General features: G+C 46.8%; 1 protein-coding gene across 1 annotated transcript in view; it reads left to right on the top strand.

The window, feature by feature from the left end:
• The window catches only part of Obsc (Obscurin), a gene marked incomplete in the record, with an annotated part of 215,126 nt that overhangs the window by 136,062 nt on the left and 65,359 nt on the right, over positions 1-13,705 (top strand). The window contains 14 exon segments of the mRNA XM_077686554.1: positions 1,857-1,965; positions 4,421-4,593; positions 4,716-4,827; positions 6,840-7,009; positions 7,443-7,578; positions 7,733-7,902; positions 8,003-8,129; positions 8,437-8,606; positions 8,751-8,883; positions 9,027-9,196; positions 9,800-9,935; positions 10,942-11,111; positions 11,212-11,350; positions 12,430-12,599. Coding sequence (XP_077542680.1) covers positions 1,857-1,965; positions 4,421-4,593; positions 4,716-4,827; positions 6,840-7,009; positions 7,443-7,578; positions 7,733-7,902; positions 8,003-8,129; positions 8,437-8,606; positions 8,751-8,883; positions 9,027-9,196; positions 9,800-9,935; positions 10,942-11,111; positions 11,212-11,350; positions 12,430-12,599 — 2,085 coding nt within the window.

Raw genomic sequence — 13,705 nt, 5'->3', positions numbered from 1 at the left:
GGCGGGCAAACTGACCATCTTATAGGAAGAGAAACGCAGTAGCGCTTTGTGGATTTTTGTACTCGAGCCTTGCCATCAAAACAGCCAAATCCTAGCGATGTAACGGCAGGAACGCCGTTCCTGCCGTTCCTTCAAAAACGTAACGAGTTACCGTTACAGTTCCACCGACCCTTAATGGAACGGTGGCGTTCCTCCGTTCCTCCAAAAAGGAACTAGTTCCAGGAACTCCGTTCCTTGTAACGCCGTTGTGTACAACACTGGTTGAGCAGTACTTGCCCAAGATGCCGAGCGCATGCGCAAGGATAGGCAGGGCCCAGCATTTGCCGCCAGAGAATCTGAGCGTAGTGTCAGTAGATAGGGTGTAGAGCACCGCCACTGGGGCACGCAAGTCAGCAACGGCGGCCATGTTGTCGTTTATCAGTGTTGCGAGATCGCCGCATTTACGGCTTCGCAGTTGACTTCGACCGGGTCGTTTGTTAACAACACCACCTAGGATGCAGTAAAACGGCGCCTTCGAACACACTTCTGCTGCTAAAATGCTGTTACACGCGTTATCTTTGTTTTGATTCGCATTCTGAACGACGGCAGTTGCGCGCAGCCGCAGAGAAGGCAGGACAAGTTAAGCCTACCAGAGTTGACCTACTAAAACGCATAAACAACAAAATGGCCATGAACCGTCGCAGTGTAAACAAATGTCGCGTAATGCGAACTGACCAATGATCCTGGCGGCCGGACGGAACAACAGGAGAAAAGAGTGCGTATACTCTGTACCTTTATCTAGTGACACTAACCGAGCGCAACCGACAAGCCCGCCGAGACGACGAGAAACATTTCACACCCTCCTCCATCACCATCTGTAGTGGTTTACAACAGCTTTGTTGGGCATCCGCTTTTGCAGGGTGGGAAGGCGACCAATTTTTTTGTTTCGTGAATGTGCACCAACAGATGAAACCAAGACAACTTGATTTGATAAACCCCCACCATGTGAATGGTTCGACCCTTTTTATTCACCATGTTCATTGTAGTAATTTCAAGAGGCAGCTCTTGTTATGGTCCTCATAACACTAAGTGGGTATTTTCGTTTGCAAAGCACAATAACTTAGACACAAACACTACGCAAAACAGCATATTTGACGGTAGCGACGTATTGATATTCTGGTCTCATTATTCAAATCTTGACCTGCCGATCTATACAAAGCAAAAAGAAGACCATAAAAAGTGACCAAAAAGAATGTTCTGTGCCAAGTGAGAGCTAGCCCGGGGTTCTCTGTACAGTCTTTGTCAAAATTTTGTGGGCCACGGCGACCGTGGCCGGAGCAGGTACGCAGCCGAGCAGGAGCGCTGGGCTTGCCTCTGTCGGCTGGTTACGCGGCTAAAGAGAGTGGGGGAAACTTTCGCGCTTCCTTTCGTAGCTATGGCTGGCGCGATAAGTGCAGCGGGGCCGGTTTCTCAGATCAGGCGCACTTCGCTTCAACGCAGGCACTTTGCGCAGCACTTGTCGTGCCGGACACATTACAAAAGCAAGAGCGAAAGTTCCCCTCGCTCTCTTTAGCCGCGTAACCAGCCGTCAGCGGCAAGCGCAGCGCCCCTGCTCGGCCACGCGCCTGCTCCGGCCCCTGTCGCCGTGGCCCACAAAATTTTGACAAAGACTGTACGTGTAGGCGACTCGGAAGAGCGAACGATTACCTGCATTCATGTTCACCTCCAGGGTTTTAACGCGGAGTAGCACATCACCTGAATTTCCAATCCGCGCTCAGTTTGTTTTGTCCTCACTTGTACAGACATTCCTTTTTTCACGAGTTGGTTTGACAGATGGTTTTACTTCTGTTGTTTTCATTCACCTTAATTCTATACAGGTGAAGCACCCGTCTTTATCAAGGAGCTAGAAGACATCCAGGTCACTATTAATGAAGAAGCAGTATTCCAGGCACGAATTAAAGGAAACCCAACGCCATCTGTTACTTGGTAAGTGACTGCAGATTTGGGCTTTTAGTATCGCGAAATTAGTACAGCCTGCTTTCACTATGAGGTGGCCGAACGTTTATGAATACATTTTGAAAGTACAGTTGGTTAAAATAGAGATACTGCAAAGAAGATTTCAGGGATTTCCCAAGCAGTAAAGCCAGAAACTTTATTAACGTTAGCCAATCCTAAGCTAATGCGTCGACTAAACTCCCACGCTGAATGGCTGGATGCCCGAAGAGGAGGCTACCTGAGAGAGACAGGGAGACGGCGAGGAGGAGTGCTCGGCAATCATTGGTTTGGTATTTTGTCAAGAGGAAGAACGTTACTAGTCAATGCTCAACGCTTATTGCCTAGTTTGCCAAACCGGTAGCGCGGTTGGACGTCACTGACAGGCGGTGGAAGATGGCGTCTGTAAGAGCTGCAGGGGACGGTCTTAATCCACGTGCCTAGCAAACCGAGGAGGCACGGCGCGAGCGTCCCCACCCAATCCGCAATGGGGGCGGGGCTACACAGCCTACATCTAGGTATATGTGTGTATGTTTGGCGAACCTCCCGTTCTTATAAATGAGGAATAATCGCGGTTAAATCAAATGACGCGCATGCGATTATTAAGCCCCAAGTACGCTTAGAGTTAGGACAAGTGTTACAAAGCACGACTGTTTCTCGTGCGCAACGCAATTGCCAGGCAATTTCTCGTACATTTTTTGGAACTGTTCTTGGTAACTACACGGCATTTAAACAAAAAAAACTACACATTTTATGAACGCCTGATAAGCAGCGGCAGGATTTTTGCTACCACGCACTCCTTTGAGGCACACAGAAATGGGGAATTGTGAGCCTCAATTGCTTGTACCATTTCTCCGGTTCACAGTGCTATGTCATCGCTCAACGAATCAACCACGATGTTTCTCACCTATGTTCGGCTCATCGGATTTGTTTGTTTCATTGAGACCATCATAAGCGGCGGAATAAAGAGTGCATTCCAACCTATTTTGGCAATTGCCTCGTGGCGTTTGATACTTGCGTAGGGGTTGCATTCCCATTCTCAATGAAAATTCGTCATGGGAAATCATGGGAAGCCGCTGGTTACACGGATTCAAAGACATTGTGGCCGCTATGTACGCGTCCAAATACTTCATCTCACTTTTGAGCATACTTGCGACGTACCAAGCCTGTTTATTGGTGGGAATATAGCGCTGGAACGTGTACAGCAGTGGCAAGAGCCCCGATTTCACTCATTCATGGGCGACCCTGTTAATGGCAAGCCCTCAAGATAACCCACACAGATGAATATAGAATTCTCCCAGCCACCTTTTTTTATCCGGTATGAAGAGAAAAATCACTTTCTCGCCGACGAGGCGTGTAAGACACGTCCTTTTTGTGGGCTTCCACGCAGCACACTTTTGAGCGATGGCTGTGAAATTCGCACATCCACGTAAGAAACATTCTCGTAACCTAAGTTTTTTTTTTATTTCGTTATCTTTATTTTCAGCTGATAAATAATGTTCACCTTTATTACTTTATTGTATTATTTTTATTTTGTCACTCCCGGAGACTGTTATACAGAGTGTTGCAACGTTATGAAGAGAGCTCTAAAATTGATTTTCTTTTACCTCCTTCCCACCCGGCTGATTTTTTCGAGCTTAAATTTTGCAGAAAGATCTAATTTTTGGTCTTTTTGGTTTAAAACAAAGGTTGGCAACCGAACTGACCTGGTTATATCGAAATAGAAAAGACAAGTATTTTGATCTATACGTCTAGCGCCCAAACCATCTGCTCCTAGCACCGCTTAGAACAGCCGCGCCGTCTTTCGTGCAAAAATATTGTCTACCATAAACTGGCTCCAAATATTTTTCATTGGCGCCGATGAAGTGCGACGCTCCTCCAATCGGCCGTACGGAACGTAGTGCCCATAAACAAAAATAGTTTTTATTTTGGCCCGTGCGGTGGCAGTCTCGGTTATAAACGAAATAGACCATGAAATAAAAGAACCACGGAAAATTTGGGCGCGAATGTGGGATGCATGGTTTGGACCGAATCAATTTTCAAAACGTACGTAATGGCGTTCCAACGTTGCGACACGTGCACCTGTTTTTTTTCAGAGCAAGTTAGCTACTCCCTCAAACAGTGGAATAATTGATTTATAATTATACACTGCCGAGCACACTGTATGCATGCGTGGTTCCGAAAGTTACCTCATACCTACATCAAAAGGCTTACTTTTACTCGTATAGATCGTTTCGTGGGTTTCGTACACGTGGTGAACCCAAACCACGGCTCACTCAGAGATCGGGAGTCGGTTAGAATCTTTGTATTTCGAACTTAGGATTTAAGTATGTCGCTTTTAGTTTCCCAGCCATACCACTCTTCCAGTCGTTGTTCTACAATCCAGTAAATACGGTCGAATCCCTAATCCATTCACTGTCGATTTATTTGTCTCTTTTGCTTTTGACAGGTTATTAAATGGAACCATACTGTCTGAATCTGAGAATATAACTATCTTAGAAAAAGGGGACACGTACACACTCAAGATTACGTGTGTAACCTCTCACGAGGTTGGCGAGGTGGTGTGCAAAGCCAAGAATACCATGGGACAAGCGTCATCAAAGGCCGATCTTACGCTAACAGGTATGCCAGTGTTTCTCCTCGCACATGATCAAGAAGCCCAAACTATAAACACTTTGCTTTCGAAAATCGGTTAATTCTCCACAAATCGCTTCTTCCAACGAAGTTGTCTGTTCTGTTCGTAGAAAGCGCTCCGACAGTGGCGAAGAGCTTGCCGTCCAAAGTGCGCGTGGAAGATGGAGAGCCTCTTAAGTTGGAAGCGAAAGTGCCTGGTCATCCGGAACCGGAGGTGCAGTGGTACGTAGCCCGTTGTGATAATGAACCCGAGTGTACAGGACAGACTTTGTACCTTAGGGATGAGAAGCACGAATAATTGAAACATGAACTTACTTTTTGTGAGAAATCCTCCATGATTTTTTTTTCTCCTGGGGAAGGACAACCTTCGCACAAGCCATCTGCGAGTCCTGCAGGCCCTGATTTTTTTTTTTCATTAAAAATCTCGAGGTTGAGTGGGCGTGGCGCCACAAGGGTGGACTCATGCTTTTTAAGTCCTGACGTGTCTCTGTAATTTAAACACTGAGGAACGTGCTACATCTTGCCTCACCACAGTGCTTAAGCCCAGAAAATTATTTTATTAAAGATTAGCTAAATGCTTCAAAGAATTCCTGTGAACAAATGGCCTAAAAGAGTTTTATAACCACGTAATTAGTACCAGACCTATTTCTGCCTACTTTTTTTAAACCAACTCCTACACAACCCTGGTTTTTATTTTTGTATATTTTTCTACAGACAGGGAGCGTGAAGAAAAATTGTATGCGAGCTTTTTTGCCCCCATGTCACTGTACCACCGAAGCTAAATATTCTTCCCACAGTAGAAGTCTTCACACGCTCGTGAGCTTAGGATGCTTGTAAAGGACATTAAATTTCATTTCGGAACGTTACTGAGTAAACTCGGAGGAAGTTGGTTCTGCTACTAGCTCCGGGTCCCCTCATAAAATAGCCATAGGACTACACATTGTCTTTCCGTTGTACATACCACTACTTTCGCTTAAAAATTTATAGGACACACTTAAAAGAGTGTAGGTTACAACGGACCCTCACTGCGTTGTTCATGGTACTTTTGGTCGCAGTAAGCGTATTCCTTTCCTTCGTGAATGTCTCAGCGCTGTAATTAAAGGAGCCATGAAGAGAAAACACAAGTTTGGTTCATTCAAAAGATTGTGTCGTTAGAATCATACTGACACCACTTTTAACGTAAACTTCGCTCAAATAAGCTACATAATTAGGAAAAACGGGAATGGTCATGCGACCCACCAGCTCATTTCCCGCAACAGAATCTGTGATGTCACATGGGCTAAGCTCTGCGATTGGCGGAGGCTGGCAGAAGCAGACGCAAATTAGGTAGAGCTTACAAACTAGACGAACGAGCGATTTGCGCTTAAATTTAGGGCACATTCTTTACAAAGCAATAAGAATGATGGGACAAACAGTGGAAGTTACGAAAGCACATGTAAACATAGAAGTACTGATGCGTTCTGCTGTTCGTACTGCGCACAGCATGCTTTGGTTTAGCTGCACAGCACTACGGGGCTTGGGGTTGACGACACTGGCCGATTGACGCAAGCAACGGTGTCTTACGTGACCCCATTTGTCGAGCGAGCACTGTTTCAAGGAACGAATATTTTCTCCCAGAACAAAAACAAGCCAGGTTTAAATGCGGGCAAAAACAAACCAAACGCTTGCCACGGTATGGTGGCGCCATCTAGGTTACGGAACGTAAAGAAACGCGGGAACAAACCACAACCGCTGTACAGGGTGGAGACAACCTTTGAACGGTCCCGTGCCGCCGCAATTGGGCCAACGGGCTCAACGCGTTATTCTTTTCGTTTCCCACGAGACCTAGCAACGCGAAACAGACAATATGATTCAAACTTCTTCAGTAAACCGCGTTGCGGCGATAATTTTAGCGCAGTTTTGACACAATGACTTGCTTCGGCGGCGAGCGAGCAACCGAACATGGCGGCGCCAGCGTTACGTGTCTCTACCCTGTACGGCGGATGAGTGAATGAAGGTACTCTAGGCTGCAGAGCGGTCGGTTCCCGTGATGTCACTTGGGACTACGAAACGCACGATTGAGCGGGAAAATCAAAATTTTAACCTAAATTGTTTAATTTCTCAGTGAATAAAGCACCGTTTGTATCCGGACAAGCGCTGGGGGCACTATAAAACACGAAATCTTTCGAATAAAACCAACTTGCATTTTCTCTTCATGGCTCCTTTAAGCAAGCTCGTTCTGGTGTCTCCGACAGGTTGAAAGATGGAGAGCCGGTCGTCCCCTCGGACCACGTAAAGCTGACACAAGAGCCAGATGGCACGGTGGCCCTAGAGATGGACGAGGTCCGTCCTGAAGACGCCGGCCATTACAAGGTCCAGGCGAATAACGACAAAGGGCAGGTGGCCTCGGAAACTGACGTGGAAAGTAAGCAATACAGCACCTACTACCTAAAAAAAAAGCTCTAACATTTGTTTGATTCTCCGCAACGCACCAGAATCACGACTCTCAATGAGCAAAACGAGCAAACAAAGGCCGAGAAGGCAATGCCACTTTAGAATCTGATCCACCGTGTGACGTACGTCCCAATTCAAAAACGTCCTGCTCGCATTGTTTTGACGTCACGGCTCAGGCTACAATTCCGAGCCATATCTTGCGTTCGCCCTGGTGATTTACCGAATTCCCTCTCGTGGCGCAGTGGGAGAGCATTCACGTGCATTGTGGAAGCAGACTCAGGGTAGTTTGTTAGATGCACAAAGGAAAAGTGGCGAAAAATGGCGTCTGTATCTTGATTTGGTGTGGAATTTTATTGTCCTGGCGAAAATAATTTAACCTCACGCTACGTGCAATGTTCCTGCAGCCCAGCCGAAGGGTGATGACAGCGTGAAGGCTCCTGCTTTCTCCGAGGGCTTGAAAGATGCTACTTTGACTGAGGGTAGTCCCGGACACTTGGAGGCGAAGCTGGCCAAGGGCAGCGCTCCTTCTGACGTGAAATGGTGAAATTTTTGTGTTCCCTTTGTTTTAACCTGTATTGCGATTCGTTGCTACCAGGTTGTTCCCAGCTGTAGTGCTTTTTTTTTTTTTTTGCTGCTCCTTCTTTCTGGAATGTGGGTCGCCAACTTACCACCGGCTGACGTTTCCACTTCGCAGGCTGAAAGACGGAGAGCCACTCAAACCATCTGACCACATCAAGATGGACGAGAAGCCGGATGGAACTATTGCGCTGGATATTGACAAGGTGACCCCCAGTGACGCTGGTCATTACAGTGTGATGGCCGGGAACGACGAGGGCCAAGCTGCGAGCGACGCTGATGTCAAAAGTACGTACCGTGTGTGGCGTACAGGCAAAATCACGTGATTTTTGTGCAGTTCTCTGTTCCTCACAATATACTGTTACTGTAACAATATTCTCTTCTGCAGCAAAACCAGCTGACTTGGAAAGGAAACCAGTCTTTGAAGAAGGACTCAAGCCGACTACTCTGACAGAAGGCGAGCCGGGACGTTTGGAAGCCAAGATGCCGGCCTCCAATCCAGCGCCGGTGGAATGGTAGAAGCCTTGTTCTGAGTAGCTACCTCTAAAGCAATGGATACGCATTGTAAATCAAAACCCAATGGCAGAGTTCAGTTTCAAAACACTTTCAAAGGGGTACCGTACGAAGTATAGAGAGGCGTCAGCACGTAGGTTACCAGCGTAAAAATGGTGCTCACGCTTTTATATTTTTTATGATTACTTGAAATAGTTTTATTAATAAAACGCGGATAACTTCTTCCAATTGTTCCAGTACAATAAAGCAATTTTTATAAACTTCTAGTGGTGAATTAAGCACACCTTTTTGTCGCATTCATGCACGCAGGACAAAAGATGGAGAACCAGTGAAGCCTACAGACCATGTGAAATTGGTCGAAGAGCCTGACGGAACTGTTGCATTAGAACTGGATAAAGTTGTCCCTGACGATGCGGGCCACTACGCAGTTAAGGCTACTAACGACAAGGGCTCAACGTCATCCGAGGCGGACGTCAAAAGTAAGTTGTGCGCATTAACATTGCCTGTAGGACACGGGTAAACTTACCCTCATTATACGGAAAGAGAAGAGTACAGACACGTTGTGACGGATAAGGGCTGATTAATCTTGCCGTTTACGCAAATCCTTTTACTTTCTGTCCCAGCTCAGCCAAAAGGAGAAGAGACGAAAAAGCCGTCCTTCCAAAAAGGGCTTCAGCCTACGACACTGCCTGAAGGAAAACCGGCACGGCTGGAGGCCAAGCTGTCCCCAGATAGTGCGCCAACAAAAGTTGAATGGTACGTGAAATCATGGTTGAAATGAGGGAGAGCACCTATTGAGAAGCATGAAAGGGAAGGACCAAAGTGTTACTAAGTGATTGTTGCCAAATGGTTGATTCTGTGAGCCTGTTTTTCCTAATATTCATGCTTTTTTCCTGCAGGCTTAAAGATGGAAAGCCAGTCAGGTTAGACGACCGCGTTCGAGCCGAACAGAAGCCTGACGGCACGTTGGCCCTGGTCATTGACAATGTCAAGCCTCAGGACGCTGGTCATTACGCTGTTGTAGCTTCAAATGATGCCGGAAAAACACCATCTGAAGCGGACGTAGATAGTGAGCAAATTGTTTTTGTTGCTTGCTCCAAAGACGACCGCTTCATAAAACTACCAGACGGTAACTTAATTATGTCCACATTGAGTGTACTCTGTGGTATTAGTAAACAGATCAGGAAAAAAAACTTTGTTGCTTTGTTGTATCCACGGGTGGGTCATTTCACACAAGTTAATATTTATTTCTGCAAACAACGAAATATAATTTTATTTATCTTCTGGCGCTCCACGCACGGTACCACCAGTCTTCTTAGGTGCAACCTTGGTAACCAAAGAACACATAAGGAGGTATAACTTGGCGACTAAATTCTCTGACCACCACTACACCACATCTCGTATTCACGTTTTTTTTTTTTTGTAGTATTACTCTGCATCGTTGTCTTAAAATCACACTAATATTTATATTTCCAAGGTAATGTCAGCAGAGTTAGGCTAAAATTAACCTAACGTATACATTTATTATCTATGTAAGAACACGCGAACTACTTACAGTAAGACATCCGTACAACCTATGCAAGTATTCATATTGCGCCAGTTTTAACTCGAGTGCTTGCTACTGTTTGTGTGATGAGACCTGACGTGTTAGTTTGTCATATTTCTTACTCAGCCTCGCCCCGGAAGGGAGCCAAAGACGAAAAGCCAACCTTCCAGAAAGGTCTTGAACCGACTGAGCTGACTGAAGGAAAACCGGGAAAGCTGGAAGCCAAGCTCGCGCCTTCAGACAAGCCGATAGACATACAGTGGTAGGTCGTCTCTTCATTCGCTCAGGTTACCACTACTCAACAACGCTAGATCTTCGTGCCAAGTTCGTTAGCTTCGTCTTTTTTTCGTGTGTATTGCTATATAAGTCATCAATCTAGTGGCTAGAAGCGTAACAAGGTTCGTTTTATTGCGTAATGGCGTTTGTTGCGCAGCAGAGGAAGGGAGAGACACGAATACGTAACGGCCAAACGTTTGGGGTCTAGCGTCGTCAACCGGTAACCACAGCTCGAGGTTCAATGAGTATGGCGTTGCTTGGCATGTTGTGAGGCTCACCTTGAAGGTTACCTAACGCCAAGCCTAACATAAGACGTTAGGCCTAACATCACGCTTTGACGTCTAACATAGGCAAGCAGCACCCATTAGAAAAAAAAAGTACTTATTGCCCTCATCGTACTTCAAGCTGCGGGTACAGGTTGACGTCGTAAGACCTCGAAGCAAAACGTTAGCCTAAGCTCCGGTGCATACACAACAGTTGCTTTCGTTATTCTAGCAAAATGATGCCTACCCACAGAGTTGCACACACCCGCAGTGGATAAGGGACAATGCTTTATAAACGTAAATGTTGCTGCTGCAGCGCTCGTTACTAAAGGCGCTTGGGGGAGGGGGCACGCGCTGAGAATCAATGCATAATTCAAACCATGACAGTGCAGCCACAAGGAGTGTTGACGATAAGAAATCTGTGCCCGTACATTTAATCCTGTCCGCGTGCTATCCTACCTGGCAAGGTGTTATATACACATAGAGCAGCCCATACCCTCAATGGGGTGTCGGAAAACGTTTTACAGGGAGAAATTTATGCGCCTTTCGGCCGATATTTTATGGAAGCAATCCTCCTGTAGACTTTTTCGAGGGTTTGAAAAGTTAACTTTGGAATTATAAATACACGGAAGTTTGACCTCGAGTTTCGGGCGATATTTAAAGCCGTATGCTATTTGCGTCATACCAAGTTCTGAGGTCCTTTTTTTCTTTTGATTCCACTGCCTATAGGCTGAAGGATGGCAAACCTATCCGTCTTAGCGACCGTGTGAGGCCCCAGGAGAAGCCTGACGGCACCGTGTGCCTTCTCATTGATGATGTCAAGCCAGAGGACGCCGGTCGTTATGCGGTGGTCGCTAAGAACGCCGACGGGGAGACACCATCCGAAGCAGACGTGACGAGTAAGCAGCGTTTCGACTGGGCAAGCCGCTGCTCACTATACGTTTTCTATCACAGCTTTGTGCGCGGGTTCAGTTGTGCTTTCTTTCATTACCTGTGCAGCAAAGCCGGAGAAAGCCGGCGCCAAGCAGCAGAAGCCGGCCTTCGAGAAGGACCTTGAACCCACGACGTTGACAGAAGGAAAGCCCGCCAGGCTGGAGGCGAAGCTCGCTCCAGGCAGCAACCCTACGAGCGTCAGATGGTAAGGGACTTTTACGTCCTCTGGGACCTCATCGTCCAGCCTATTTATTATTAGACCCATGGAGGAAAGAAAAGCTTCACAACGTGTTTCACAAACTAAAGAAGCCTTATACCCGTACCACACGTACACGAAAAAGCACATTTACTGCTTTTAAGATACCGAATGGCATTATTTGGGCGGGCCGTGCTACACGCGGAAACACGAAGACGTTAAATGTGTTAGACATGATGGTGATAATGACCAAAAAGAGAAATGCACTCATATTTTACAAGTTTTTAACCTAGAGAAAAACTGCGTACAAGGGTTAAAATGTTTTTTGTGAAAGAAAACGTTATGAGAAATAGTGTTTCCTAAAAAATGGTGTGAGCCGTTTCTAAAAGTGGCTTCAGCAGCTGCGGTCACCTGCCAGCGGTAGCCAAATCCAAAAATTTCAAAACGACGAGTAACACGATGTTTTGCCTTTTGCCGGCGTTTTAGTGAACTTCGTTTTCTTCATAACATTGCTACCAAGAGTATACAAAAATTGTCTTATTTCGACGTTGAGCTACGTTTCCGCGTCAACTTGCTGGTGCTGACAGTTTCGTTGGTTTTATTTGGTGCTCATTGCGTTCGAGGGTAGGCAGATTTAAGGCGTTCGTGAAGGAGAATGAGTTGTGCGGAATTCCTTAAACAAAAAATGACGTTAGAGCGAATGGCATTAGATTTTGGCGTGTAGCAACAAATTAATGGCATTAAAACTTAAGACATTAAGCGCTTAATGACATTTCTCGTGTACGTGTGGCACGGGTGTTACTCGTCAAATGCCCTATAATCTCTGCTTTAGGCTAGGCTTTGAGACGCACGCATAACGATGATAAATAAAGCAAATAAGAACCTTCACTGGTCAATCACATTCTTAGTACCTCTTGAGAACCCATAATTTATTGGTACGACAGGACAGGTCTCGCACTCATTGTTTCAATATACCATACTATCGCAAATGACACTAAAAACCGCTCATAGGTCTTATCGCAAACACAAATGGCAAGACCTTCCCAAATTCTGTGCACCTTAAACATTGGCTTTTGTGCGCCCGGTAGGCTCAAGGACGGCAGGCCCCTTCGCCCCAGCAGCCGCTTCAAGCCAGAGCAAAAGCCGGACGGAACGTTGGCTCTTGAGATAGATGACGTGCGACCAGAAGACGCCGGAAATTATACCGTGGTGGCAGAAAACAACGCCGGAGAAGCGGAATCAGAGGCTGATGTCAAAAGTGAGCATATACAATATTTCTTCTTTTTTTTCACTATACACCTCCGCTGGTGGTGCCCTAATCATATCCCCGCTCCCTTGACCCGGCCACCACCATTCTACCCCCCTAATTACCAAGAACCACCGCTATCCTCTGGTTGTCTCTGCAAGCTACCTCACTGGCATCGCTTTTCCCCCCAGAGAGGGCGAAGTTTTCATCAGTGAGTTCTGCGGCAATGCTGCCTGTCATCCCTACAGTCTTAAAAAATCAATGACAACCACACATGCGTCCCAAATGCCCCTGCTGCAGCCAGACAGTTGAGGCCTACCTCAGTCACCTCGTCTGGACATGTTGCCCTTTCCAGAACACATACCCGAAACATTGACAAGATACAACTCACACTTCACGGCTCAGGAGCTGTCACTGCGAATTACAATCCGTAACACAACTTTTCACCACACTATCATCCCCTTTCTCGAATGTGGAACTTTATTTAAGCTATAACCGCCGTTTGAGCGATCGGTGACAAAGACATCTGCGTAGCCTGTTTCGATGCTTCCGCGCAGGTATCGCCATCTCTCGGCCGCTCGCCTCACCGCGCGCCGCGGCATCCACGGCCGGTCAGTGTAGGCTTGCATCGCGGCAGATATCTGATCGCCGCTTTTAAAATAAGCCCTGACAACAATCCCTAGCAGAATTTTTCACCACACTAACACCTACTTTCTCGCATCTGTAACTTCTTTTTAGCGATCAGATTGATTCGGAAGAGCAGCGACAAGCGGTTGCTACTGTGGTCTGCGCCGGTTCGAGCCGCTGAGTGTGCCGAGCTGGCAGGCGCGGCCGGCGTGTGCGCGGACTGTTTCCGAAGGCGGAAAACGCTTCACGATTGCCCGCTTTATCCATTTCTTGCGAACTACGCGCGGAATCTACAAATTCAGTTCAGCGATCGTCGTAGTTGACCATTGAGCAAAAACAGTGGGCGGAGCGACGCCGACGACGCATCGCACGCGCGCATCGGGCCATGTGTCTCAAATTCACGCGTACGACTAGTCGTGGCGACAGTCGTAACGATCAGTCGCATGCGGTTCGCATGCACCAATCGTCGATGTGTCTCGCGCTTAAAGCAC

The sequence above is a fragment of the Haemaphysalis longicornis genome, unplaced genomic scaffold (assembly GCF_048455015.1).
Source record: "Haemaphysalis longicornis isolate Haplotype H1 unplaced genomic scaffold, Haemaphysalis longicornis Haplotype H1 scaffold_1, whole genome shotgun sequence".
NCBI lineage: Eukaryota > Metazoa > Arthropoda > Arachnida > Ixodida > Ixodidae > Haemaphysalis > Haemaphysalis longicornis.
Note: the sequence above shows the minus strand (reverse complement) of the source record. Positions and strands in the feature narration are given on the sequence as shown.